Raw genomic sequence first — 13,774 nt, 5'->3', positions numbered from 1 at the left:
AGGGTCTATGGAGCGCCCTCCTCCGTTTCGGAGGCCCCCAAAAGTTTGTCAACATCCTTCGCCTGCTCCATGATGACATGCAGGCCGTGATCCTTACCAACGGATCCATTACAGACCCAATCCACGTCTGGACCGGGGTCAAACAGGGCTGCGTCATCGCCCCAATCCTCTTCTCAATCTTCCTCGCCGCCATACTCCACCTCACAGTCAACAAGCTCCCTGCCAGAGTGGAACTAAACTACAGAACCAGTGGGAAGCTGTTTAACCCACGCCGCCTCCAGGCCAGGTCCAAGACCACCCCGACCTCTGTCGTTGAGCTGCAGTATGCGGACGACGCCTGCGTCTGCGCACATTCTGAGGCTGAACTCCAGGATATAGTCAATGTATTCACTGAGGCATATGAAAGCATGGGCCTTACGCTTAACATCCGTAAGACAAAGGTCCTCCACCAGCCTGTCACCACTGCACAGCACTGCCCTCCAATCATCAAGATCCACGGCGCGGCCCTGGACAACGTGGACCATTTCCCACATCTCGGGAGCCTCTTATCAACAAAGGCAGACATTGATGCGGAGATTCAGCATCGCCTCCAGTGCGCCAGTGCAGCCTTCGGCCGTCTGAGGAAAAGAGTGTTTGAAGACCAGGCTCTCAATCTACCACCAAGCTCATGGTCTACAGGGCTGTAGTAATACCCACCCTCCTGTATGGATCAGAGGCATGGAAGATGTATAGAAGGCACCTCAAGTTGCTGGAGATATATCACCAACGATGTCTCCGCAAAATCCTGCAAATCCCCTGGGAGGACAGGCGCACCAACATCAGTGTCCTCGACCAGGCTAACATCCCCAGTATTGAAGCACTGACCACACTCGATCAGCTTCGCTGGGCAGGCCACATAGTTCACATGCCAGATACGAGACTCCCGAAGCAAATGCTTTACGCAGAGCTCCTTCATGATAAATGAGCCAAAGGAGGACAGTGGAAACGTTATAAGGACACCCTCAAAGCCTCTCTGGTAAAGTGCGACATCACCACTGACACCTGGGAGACCCTGGCCGCAGACCGCTCGAGGTGGAGAAAGTCCATCCGGGAGGGTGCTGAGCTTTTCGAGTCTCAAAGCAAAGAGCATGAAGAGGCCAGGCGCAGGCAGCGGAAGGAGTGCGCGGCAAACCTGCCCCACCCACCCCTTCCCCCGACAAATGTCTGTCCCACCTGTAACAGGGTCTGTGGCTCTCGTATCAGACTGTTCAGCCATCAAAGAACTCACTTTTGGAGTGGAAGCAAGTCCTCCTCGATTCCGAGGGACTGCCTATGATGATGATGATGGTGTGCCGCAGGGATCAGTGCTGGGACCCCAACTATTTACAATCTACGTTAACGACTTGGAAGAAGGGACCGAGTGTAACATAGCCATTTTGCTGACGATACAAAGATGGGAGGAAAAGTAATGTGTGAGGAGGACACAATAAATCTGCAAAATGACATAGACAGGCTCAGTGAGTGGGCAAACATTTGGAGTATAATGTTGAAAAGTCTGAGGTTTTGCACTCTGGCAGAAAAAAATCAAAGAGCAAGTTATTATTTAAATGGAGAAAAATTACAAAGTGCTGCAGTACAGCGGGACCTGGGGGTAGTTGTGCATGAAACACAAAAGGTTACTATGCAGGTACAGCAAGTGATCAGGAAGTCTAATGGAATCTTGGCCTTTATTCCAAAGGGGATGGAGGATAAAAGCAGGGAAGTCTTGCTACAGCTATACAGGGTTGGTGAGGCCACACCTGGAATACTGCGTGCAGTTTTGGTTTCCATATTTACGAAAGGATATACTTGCTTTGGAGGCAGTTCAGAGAAGGTTCACTCGGTTGATTCCGGGGATGAGGGAGTTGACTTATGAGGAAAGGTTGAGGAGGTTGGGCCTCTACTCATTGGAATTCAGAAGAATGAGAGGTAATCTTATTGAAACGTATAAGATTATGAGGGGGCTTGGCAAGGTGGATGCAGAGAGGATGTTTCCACTGATGGGGGAGACTCAAACTAGAGGGCACAATCTTAGAATAAGGGACAGCCCATTTAAAACTGAGATGAGGAGAAATTGCTTCTCTCAGAGGGTTGTAAATCTGGAATTCGCTGCCTCAGAGAGCTGTAGAAGCCGGGACATTGAATAAATTTAAGACAGAAATAGACAGTTTCATAACCGATAAGAGATTAAGGGGATATGGGGAGCGGGCGGGGAAGTGGAGCTGAGTCCATGATCGGATCAGCCATGATCGTATTAAATGGTGGAGCAGGCTCGAGGGGCCGAATGGCCTACTCCTGCTCCTATTTCTTATGTTCGAGATCAGTTCCTATGGACTGCAGAGTAGCTAATGCAACACCACTTTTTTAAAAAGGAGGGAGAGAGAAAATGGGTAATGTTAGCCTGATGTCAGTAGTGGGGAAAATGTTGGAATCAATTATTAAAGATGAAATAGCAGCGCATTTGGAAAGCAGTGACAGGATCGGTCCAAGTCAGCATGGATTTATGAAAGGGAAATTATGCTCGACAAATCTTCTGGAATTTTTTGAGGATGTAACTAGTAGAGTGGACAAGGGAGAACCAGTGGATGTGGTGTATTTGGACTTTCAAAAGGCTTTTGACAAGGTCCCACACAAGAGATTGGTGTGCAAAATTAAAGCACATAGTATTGGGGGTAATGTACTGACGTGGGTAGAGAACTGGTTGGCAGACAGGAAACAGAGAGTCAGGATAAACGGGTCCTTTTCAGAATGGCAGGCAGTGACTAGTGGAGTGCTGCAGGGCTCAGTGCTGGGACCCCAGCTATTTACTATATACATTAATGATTTGGATGAAGGAATTGAGTGTAATATCTCCAAGTTTGCAGATGACACGAAACTGGGTGGCGGTGTGAGCTGTGAGGAGGATGCTAAAAGGCCGCAGGGTGATTGGACAGGTTAGATGAGTGGGCAAACGTGTGGTAGATGCAGTATAATGTGGATAAATGTGAGGTTCTCCACTTTGGTGGCAAAAACACAAAAGCAGAATATTATCTGAATGGCGGCAGATTAGGAAAAGGGGAGGTGCAATGAGACCTGGGTGTCATGGTACATCAGTCATTGAAAGATGGCATGCAGGTACAGCAGGCGGTGAAGAAGGCAAATGGCATGTTGGCCTTCATAGCTAGGAGATTTGAGTATAGGAGCAGGGAGGTCTTACTGCAGTTGTACAGGGCCTTGGTGAGGCCTCACCTGGAATATTGTGTTCAGTTTTGGTCTCCTAATCTGAGGAAGGACATTCTTGCTATTGAGGGAGTGCAGCGAAGGTTCACCAGACTGATTCCCGGGATGGATGGACTGACATATGAGGAGAGACTGGATCGACTGGGCCTTTATTCACTGGAGTTTAGAAAGATGAGAGGGGATCTCGTAGAAACATAAAATTCAGATGGGACTGGACAGGTGAGATGCAGGAAGAATGTTCCTGCTGTTGGTGAAGTTCAGAACCAGGGGACACAGTCTCAGGATAAGGGGTAGGCCGTTTAGGACTGAGATGAGGAGAAACTTCTTCACTCAGAGAGTTGTTAACCTGTGGAATTCCCTGCCGCAGAGAGTTGTTGATGCCTGTTCATTGGATATAGTCAAGAGGGAGTTAGATATGGCCCTTACGGCTAAAGGGATCAAGGGGTATGGAGAGAAAGCAGGAAAGGGGTACTGAGATGAATGATCAGCCATGATCTTATTGAATGGTGGTGCAGGCTCGAAGGGCCGAAATAGCCTACTCCTGCACCTATTTTCTATGTTTCTCTGTTCCTATGTTATGTTCTTATGTCGCACATGGTACGTCACACACAGTACATCACACACGATACGTCACACACAATACGTCACACTCAGTCCAGTCACACTTACAGTCACACTCAGTCCAGTCACACTTACAGTCACACTTACAGTCACACTCAGTCCAGTCACACTTACAGTCACACTTACAGTCACACTCAGTCCAGTCACACTTACAGTCACACTTACAGTCACACAGTACATTTTACTGGATCATTAATGAAGAGGCACTAACTGCTCAGATTACCTTCGCACCATTTTTCAGCAGTATGTCAGCAAATGCTTTGCCGAGTCCTTGAGCTGCTCCAGTCATTAAGGCAACTTTTCCGGCCAGTATCATAGCGAGGCTGAGATATGCGGTTCTCTTGTCCTTGTCCTGTTATCACAAACACACCAGTCAAAGTCCAAATGACGGTTAACAGTCACAACTGGCTTTAGTTGGTTTTACATCAGTACAGATCATGCTCACAGACAAACCCGGAGCCGCAGGGTAGGGGGCAGACACTAACTTACCCTTTCACAGGGTGCAGAATGGCTCTGGATAATTTACACAGCTAGGCTCAATGGTAACACATCACCTATTAGTCTATTCCAGAACCTAAACATATTCAGTGCAGTACTGAGGGAGAGCTGCACCGTCAGCGGGGCAGTACTGAGGGAGCACTGCACTGTCGGAGGGGCAGTACTGAGGGAGACCTGCACTGTCGGAGCGGCAGTACTAAGGGAGAGCCGCACTGTCGAAGGGGCAGTACTGAGGGAGCACTGCATTGTCAGAGGGGCAGTACTGAGGGAGCGTTGCACTGTCGGAGGGGCAGTACTGAGGGAGCGCCGCACTATCAAGGGGCAGTACTGAGGGAGCACTGCACTGTCGGAGGGGCAGTACTGAGGGAGACCTGCACTGTCGGAGCGGCAGTACTAAGGGAGAGCCGCACTGTCGAAGGGGCAGTACTGAGGGAGCACTGCATTGTCGGAGGGGCAGCACTGAGGGAGCGTTGCACTGTCGGAGGGGCAGTACTGAGGGAGCGCCGCACTATCAAGGGGCAGTACTGAGGGAGCACTGCACTGTCGGAGGGGCAGTACTGAGGGAGCGCCGCACTATCAAGGGGCAGTACTGAGGGAGCGCCGCACTGTCAGAGGGGCAGTTCTGAGGGAGCACTGCACTGTCGGAGGGGCAGTACTGAGGGAGCGCCGCACTATCAAGGGGCAGTACTGAGGGAGCACTGCATTGTCGGAGGGGCAGTACTGAGGGAGCGCCGCACTGTCGGAGGGGCAATACTGAAGGAGCGCTGCACTGTCGAAGGGGCAGTACTGAGGGAGCACCGCACTGTCGGAGGGCCAGTACTGAGGGAGTGCTGCACTGTCGGAGGGGCAGTACTGAGGGAGCGCCGCACTGTCAAGGGGCAGTACTGAGGGAGCACTGCATTGTCGGAGGGGCAGTACTGAGGGAGCGTCGCACTGTCGGAGGGGCAATACTGAAGGAGCGCTGCAATGTCGAAGGGGCAGTACTGAGAGAGTGCTGCACTGTCGGAGGGGCAGTACTGAGGGAGCGTCCCACTGTCAGAGGGGCAGTACTGAGGGAGCACTGCACTGTCGGAGGGGCAGTACTGAGGGAGCACCGCGCTGTTGGAGGGGCAGTACTGAGGGAGTGCTGCATTGTCGGAGGGGTAGTACTGAGGGAGCGCCCCACTGTCGGAGGGGCAATACTGAGGGAGCGCTGCACTGTCGGAGGGGCAGTACTGAGGGAGCGCCGCACTGTCGGAGGGGCAGTACTGAGGGAGTGCTGCACTGTCGGGGGGCAGTACTGAGGGAACACTGCACTGTCGGAGGGGCGGTACTGAGGGAGCGCCGCACTGTCGGAGGGGCAATACTGAGGGAGCACTGCATTGTCGAAGGGGCAGTACTGAGGGAGCGCTGCACTGTCAAAGGGGCAATACTGAGGGAGCGCTGCACTGTCAGAGGGGCAGTACTGAGGGAGCACTGCATTGTCGGAGGGGCAGTACTGAGGGAGCGCCGCACTGTCGGAGGGGCAATACTGAAGGAGCGCTGCACTGTCGAAGGGGCAGTACTGAGGGAGTGCTGCACTGTCGGAGGGGCAGTACTGAGTGAGCACTGCACTGTCGGAGGGGCAGTAGTGAGGGAGCACTGCATTGTCGGAGGGCCAGTACTGAGGGAGCGTTGCACTGTCGGAGGGGCAGTACTGAGGGAGTGCCGCACTGTCGGAGGGGCAGGGGAAGTTAACGGGGAACAAAGAAATGGCAGACCAATTGAACAAGTACTTTGGTTCGGTATTCATTGAGGAGGACACAAACAACCTTCCGGATATAAAAGGAGTCAGAGGGTCTAGTAAGGAGGAGGAACTGAGGGAAATCTTTATTAGTCGGGAAATTGTGTTGGGGGAAATTGATGGGATTGAAGGCCGATAAATCCCCAGGGCCTGATGGACTGCATCCCAGAGTACTTAAGGAGGTGGCCTTGGAAATAGCGGATGCATTGACAGTCATTTTCCAACATTCCATTGACTCTGGATCAGTTCCTATGGAGTGGAGGGTAGCCAATGTAACCCCACTTTTTAAAAAAGGAGGGAGAGAGAAAACAGGGAATTATAGACCGGTCAGCCTGACCTCAGTAGTGGGTAAAATGATGGAATCAATTATTAAGGATGTCATAGCAGCGCATTTGGAAAATGGTGACATGATAGGTCCAAGTCAGCATGGATTTGTGAAAGGGAAATCATGCTTGACAAATCTTCTGGAATTTTTTGAGGATGTTTCCAGTAGAGTGGACAAGGGAGAACCAGTTGATGTGGTATGTTTGGACTTTCAGAAGGCTTTCGACAAGGTCCCACACAAGAGATTAATGTGCAAAGTTAAAGCACATGGGATTGGGGGTAGTGTGCTGACGTGGATTGAGAACTGGTTGTCAGACAGGAAGCAAAGAGTAGGAGTAAATGGGTACTTTTCAGAATGGCAGGCAGTGACTAGTGGGGTACCGCAAGGTTCTGTGCTGGGGCCCCAGCTGTTTACATTGTACATTAATGATTTAGACGAGGGGATTAAATGTAGTATCTCCAAATTTGCAGATGACACTTAGTTGGGTGGCAGTGTGAGCTGCGAGGAGGATGCTATGAGGCTGCAGAGTGACTTGGATAGGTTAGGTGAGTGGGCAAATGCATGGCAGATGAAGTATAATGTGGATAAATGTGAGGTTCTCCACTTTGGTGGTAAAAACAGAGAGACAGACTATTATCTGAATGGTGACAGATTAGGAAAAGGGGAGGTGCAACGAGACCTGGGTGTCATGGTACATCAGTCATTGAAGGTTGGCATGCAGGTACAGCAGGCGGTTAAGAAAGCAAATGGCATGTTGGCCTTCATAGCGAGGGGATTTGAGTACAGGGGCAGGGAGGTGTTACTACAGTTGTACAGGGCCTTGGTGAGGCCACACCTGGAGTATTGTGTACAGTTTTGGTCTCCTAACTTGAGGAAGGACATTCTTGCTATTGAGGGAGTGCAGCGAAGGTTCACCAGACTGATTCCCGGGATGGCGGGACTGACCTATCAAGAAAGACTGGATCAACTGGGCTTGTATTCACTGGAGCTCAGAGGAATGAGAGGGGACCTCATAGAAACGTTTAAAATTCTGACGGGTTTAGACAGGTTAGATGCAGGAAGAATGTTCCCAATGTTGGGGAAGTCCAGAACCAGGGGTCACAGTCTAAGGATAAGGGGTAAGCCATTTAGGACCGAGATGAGGAGAAACTTCTTCACCCAGAGAGTGGTGAACCTGTGGAATTCTCTACAACAGAAAGTAGTTGAGGCCAATTCACTAAATATATTCAAAAGGGAGTTAGATGAAGTCCTTACTACTCGGGGGATCAAGGGGTATGGCGAGAAAGCAGGAAGGGGGTACTGAAGTTTCATGTTCAGCCATGAACTCATTGAATGGTGGTGCAGGCTAGAAGGGCTGAATGGCCTGCTCCTGCACCTATTTTCTATGTTTCTATGATTAGGAGGGAAGTCAAAAAAACAATTAGAAAAGCATAAAAGAAATATGAAATTAAATTATCAAGGAACATAAAACAACATAGTAAAATATTTTATCGGCACATAAATTAAAATGGAATGTCGGTGGGAGGGGGGGAACAGGGACCGTCAGGATAAAATTTCAGGCAGCGATAGCGAAATGATAGAAATATTAAATAATTATTTTGCCTCAGTTTTTAGCAGGGAGACAGATCAGGTGGACATGACATTGGAAGATGAGATTAGAAATAATATAACCACATTTAAAATAAAAGAGGGGATATATTAAATAAACTAATCAAACTCAAAGAGGATAAAACCCCTGGTCTTGATTGATTATGTATTTAACCCTGTGTAACCTGCATGACACCTGACCACCAGGGGGCCTACCTGTTGGAGTCCCAAGGGATCCCAGCATCCTGTGGGAGCACGGTATATAAGCAGACCACCCACGGGGTACCTGCACTCTGGAATCTTAATAAAGGAGCTAAGGTCACACTTGCTCATTACACACAGTACTCAGTCTGACCATTTATTATGAGTGTAACAGATTATATCCGTGCATTGTATTAAATCTAGGGAAGAGATAACAGAGGCATTATTACACATATTTAATAATTCATTAGAAAAAGGTGCAGTGCCATAGGACTGGCGGATAGCTGACGTAATACCTATAAAGAAGGGGGACAGAACATGTCCAGGGAATTATAGACCAGTCAGCTTCACATCGGTGGTAGGAAAAATAACGGAATCCCTACTAAAGGAGAAAATAGAAGAACATCGAGAAACCAAAAATATAATAATGTAGAGTCAGCATGGATTTCAAAAAGGAAAGTCTCGCTTGACCAAACTCACTGAATTTTTTGAAAAGGTAACAGAGAGTAGACAGGGGTATATTTGTTCCTGGGGAGATGAAGAGGGGTGGAAGGAGGCTCATAAGAACATAATAAATGGGAGCAGGAGTAGGCCATTCAGCCCTTTGAGCCTGCAGTGGATATCATTTACCTACATTTTCAAAAGGCCTTTGATAAAGTCCCCTATAATAGACTTATGAACAAGGTCAGAGAATGCAGAGTCAGGGACAAGTAGCAGAATGGATCACTAGCTGGCCTCAGACAGAAAGCAGAGAGTAGGGGTAAAGGGTAGTTATTCACAGTGGCAGAGGGTGGGTAGTGGTGTTTCACAGGGATCAGTGCTGGGACCACTGCTGTTCACTATTGACATCAATGATTTAGACTGGAATCAAAAACACAATTTCTAAATTTGCGGTTGACACCACATTGGGGGATAGTCGATTCTGAGGGGGACTGCAACAAATTACAGTGGGACATTAATAAACTTACAGAATGGGCATATAATTGGCAAATGAAGTTCAACACAGATAAATGTGAGGTATTGCATTTTGGGAGGACGAATAGGGAGGTCACTTATTACTTGGAAAATAAGAATTTAAATGGAAGAAGAACAGAGGGATCTGGGAATACAAATACACACATCACTGAAAGTTGTGACACAGGTTAGCAAGGTCATAAAAAGCAAACCAAGCACTAGGATTTATTTCTAGAGGGATAGAATTGAAAAGTAGGGAAGTTATTCTAAACCTGTATCGAACCTTGGTTAGACCACACTTGGAGTACTGCGTACAGTTCTGGTCTCCATATTATAACAAGGATATAGAGGCACTGGAGAGGGTGCAGAGAAGATTTACAAGGATGATACCTAGCGAGGTTTTACCAATCAGGAAAGGCTGCACTGGCTCGGCGGAGGAGCATCGGGATGGGAATAGGGCCACCAAGGGATGGTCAAGATAGAATCACAGGCTGAGGGCGACCTAATAGAGGTCTTTAAAATGATGAACGGTTTTGATAGAGTAGACACAGAGGGCTGAATTTTCTGGGATGGTAATGGGTGAAATCAGTGGCAGGTCAGGTGGGAAAGTTGTTATTTTTGACAGCAGGTTGGGAACCCGCTGTCATCTCACCCCACGCGCCTTTCCCATGTCGTGCCAACATGCAGCGGCGGGGACCCAATTCAAATCATTATGAGGTAGCTCACAGGCACTTGAGAACCTTTTTCCCCCCTACTTTCAAAAGCTCCCTGCATGGCCACGGGATTCACACAGCTCGGGAACCTGAGGCGGGATATCAGTGGCCATGGCTCCAGCTGATTACTTGACAGCATGGAAAACAAACCGAATAAAAACATGTTGATTACATCAGCCAACAGATTGATGGGGATTCTGTTCTACTTGAAATGCTACGGGTCAATGTTCATTCAGAAATTCCTCAAGGGATGTGAGTGCTACCCTGGATGATGAGGGAAGTACATTTTTACCAGCCATTCTCGGCTGTTGCCTTCCAACACAACAGTAATTGCGGTGAATTGATCTGCATTATAAAACATGGCATATACCGTCTAAATATGTTTGTGCTGTTTCTGGTCAGGTTTTTCTCACAGTATGCTGTGATTGTCCAATTACACATTAAATCAAGTCATCAACCGTAACACTTTCATTCTCATCACCCATTCCACTGGTTCAATTTATTTTCAGTCCCTGAATATGACTTTTAATGAACTAATGTAATTTTTCAGTCTGAGACGTTAGGGTGAATTTCTGCGAAGGTTCTCTCACTTGTCCATTATTAACTTCAGCGGAAGAGGTGCAGAAATCCCAGGAACTCATTGTAAGCTCCACTAAACACTGTTTGTCAGGGATTCCACAGCTCTTCCGCTGAACTTGCATAAGATTGTAAATCTACCCCTTTACAATTACATTTAAAACTGCTTAATTTCATGTATTATCAATACACACATCTTTTATTTGTTACCAGTTACTGATACAAAAGTCTACAGATTTGTGACTAAAGTACCAATAACTTCCCAATTAATGCACTTTTAAAAATTATGTTCTTGATTATAATTGTAGATATAGGTAAAAAACGGGATGAGGTCCTACGAGACGAATTTAAGGAGCTAGAAGCCAAATTAAAAAGTAGGATCTCAAAAGTAGTAATCTCAGGATTGCTACCAGTGCCATGTGCTAGTTAGAGTAGGAATCGCAGGATAGCGCAGATGAATACGTGGCTTGAGGAGTGGTGCATAAGGGAGGGATCCAAATTCCTGGGGCATTGGAACTGGTTCTGGGGGAGGTGGGACCAGTACAAACCAGATGGTCTGCTCCTGGGCAGGACCAGAACCAATGTCCTAGGGGGAGTGTTTGTTAGTGCTGTTGGGGAGGGGTTAAACTAATATGGCAGGGGAATGGGAACCAATGCAGGGAGACAGAGGGAAACAAAATGGAGACAGAAGCAAAAGACAGAAAGGAGATGAGTAAAAGTGGACGGCAGAGAAACCCAAGGCAAAAAACAAAAAGGGCCACTTTGCAGCAAAATTCTAAAGGGTCAAAGTGTGTTACAAAGACAAGCCTGAAGGCTCAGTGCCTCAATGCGAGGAGTATTCGGAATAAGGTGGACGAATTAACTGCGCAGATAGCAGTTAACGGATATGATATAATTGGCATCACGGAGACATGGCTCCAGGGTGACCAAGGCTGGGAACTCAACATCCAGGGGTATTCAACATTTAGGAAGGATAGACAGAAAGGAAAAGGAGGCGGGGTGGCGTTGCTGGTTAAAGAGGAAATTAATGCAATTGTAAGGAAAGACATTAGCTTGGATGATGTGGAATCGGTATGGGTGGAGCTACGGAATACCAAAGAGCAGAAAACGCTAGTGGGAGTTGTGTACAGACCTCCAAACAGTAGTAGTGAGGTTGGGGAGGGCATCAAACAGGAAATTTGGGGTGCATGCAATAAAGGTGCAGCAGTTATAATGGGTGACTTTAATATGCATATAGATTGGGCTAACCAAACGGGAAACAATACGGTGGAGGAGGATTTCCTGGAGTGCATAAGGGATGGTTTTCTGGACCAATATGTTGAGGAACCAACTAGGGGGGAGGCTATCTTAGACTGGGTGTTGTGTAATGAGAGAGGATTAATTAGCAATCTCATTGTGCGAGGCCCCTTGGGGAATTCTGCATTAGGATGGAGAATGAAACATTTAATTCAGAGACCATGGTCCAGAATTTAAAGAAAGGTAACTTTGAAGGTATGAGGCGTGAATTGGCTAGGATAGATTGGCGAATGATACTTAAGGGGTTGACAGTGGATGGGCAATAGCGGACATTTAGAGACCGCATGGATGAATTACAACAATTGTACATCCCTGTCTGGAGTAAAAATAAAAAAGGGAAGGTGGCTCAACCGTGGCTATCAAGGGAAATCAGGGATAGTATTAAAGCCAAGGAAGTGGCATACAAATTGGCCAGAAATAGCAGCGAACCCGGGGACTGGGAGAAATTTAGAACTCAGCAGAGGAGGACAAAGGATTTGATTAGGGCAGGGAAAATAGAGTACGAGAGGAAGGTTGCAGGGAACATTAAAATGGACTGCAAAAGCTTCTATACATATGTAAAGAGGAAAAGGTTAGTAAAGACAAACGTAGGTCCCCTGCAGTCAGAATCAGGGGAAGTCATAACGGGGAACAAAGAAATGGCTGACCAATTGAACAAGTACTTTGGTTCAGTATTCACTAAGGAGGACACAAACAGCCTTCCGGATATAAAAAGGAGTCTGAGGGTCTAGTAAGAAGGAGGAACTGAGGAAAATCCTTATTAGTCGGGAAATTGTGTTGGGGAAATTGATGGGATTGAAGGCAAATAAATCCCCAGGGCCTGATGGTCTGCATTCCAGAGTACTTAAGGAGGTGGCCTTGGAAATAGCGGATGCATTGACAGTCATTCTCCAACATTCCATAGACTCTGGATCAGTTCCTATGGAGTGGAGGGTAGCCAATGTAACCCCACTTTTTAAAAAAGGAGGGAGTGAAAAAACAGGGAATTATAGACCGGTCAGACTGACATCGGTCGTGAGTAAAATGATGGAATCAATTATTAAGGATGTCATAGCAGCGCATTTGGAAAGAGGTGACATGATAGGTCCAAGTCAGCATGGATTTGTGAAAGGGAAATCATGCTTGACAAATCTTCTGGAATTTTTTGAGGATGTTTCCAGTAGAGTGGACAAGGGGGAACCAGTTGATGTGGTGTATTTGGACTTTCAGAAGGCTTTCGACAAGGTCCCACACAAGAGATTAAAGTGCAAAGTTAAAGCACATGGCATTGGATTGAGAACTGGTTGACAGACAGGGAGCAAAGAGTAGGAGTAAATGGGTACTTTTCAGAATGGCAGGCAGTGACTAGTGGGGTACCGCAAGGTTCTGTGCTGGGGCCCCAGCTGTTTACATTGTACATTAATGATTTAGACGAGGGGATTAAATGTCGTATCTCCAAATTTGCGGATGACACTAAGTTGGGTGGCAGTGTGAGCTGCGAGGAGGATGCTATGAGGCTGCAGAGTGACGTGGATTGGTTAGGTGAGTGGGCAAATGCATGGCAGATGAAGTATAATGTGGATAAATGTGAGGTTATCCACTTTGGTTCTAAAAACAGAGAGACAGACTATTATCTGAATGGTGACAGATTAGGAAAAGGGGAGGTGCAACGAGACCTGGGTGTCATGGTACATCAGTCATTGAAGGTTGGCATGCAGGTACAGCAGGCGGTTAAGAAAGCAAATGGCATGTTGGCCTTCATAGCGAGGGGATTTGAGTACAAGGGCAGGGAGATGTTACTACAGTTGTACAGGGCCTTGGTGAGGCCACACCTGGAGTATTGTGTACAGTTTTGGTCTCCTAACTTGAGGAAGGACATTCTTGCCATTGAGGGAGTGCAGCGAAGGTTCACCAGACTGATTCCCGGGATGGCGGGACTGACATATCAAGAAAGACTGGATCAACTGGGCTTGTATTCACTGGAGTTCAGAAGAATGAGAGGGGACCTCATAGAAACGTTTAACA

General features: G+C 47.5%; 1 protein-coding gene across 1 annotated transcript in view; it reads right to left on the bottom strand.

The window, feature by feature from the left end:
* LOC139252716 (15-hydroxyprostaglandin dehydrogenase [NAD(+)]-like) overlaps positions 1-13,774 on the bottom strand; it is a 280,929-nt gene that overhangs the window by 241,678 nt on the left and 25,477 nt on the right. The window contains exon 2 of the mRNA XM_070873463.1: positions 4,082-4,210. Coding sequence (XP_070729564.1) covers positions 4,082-4,174 — 93 coding nt within the window. The 5' untranslated portion in view covers positions 4,175-4,210. The remainder of the gene's footprint in view (positions 1-4,081; positions 4,211-13,774) is intronic.

The sequence above is a fragment of the Pristiophorus japonicus genome, unplaced genomic scaffold, assembly GCF_044704955.1.
Source record: "Pristiophorus japonicus isolate sPriJap1 unplaced genomic scaffold, sPriJap1.hap1 HAP1_SCAFFOLD_478, whole genome shotgun sequence".
Classification (NCBI taxonomy): Eukaryota; Metazoa; Chordata; class Chondrichthyes; family Pristiophoridae; genus Pristiophorus; species Pristiophorus japonicus.
The sequence above is the reverse complement of the archived record's forward strand: the minus strand, read 5'-3'. Positions and strand labels throughout refer to the sequence as shown.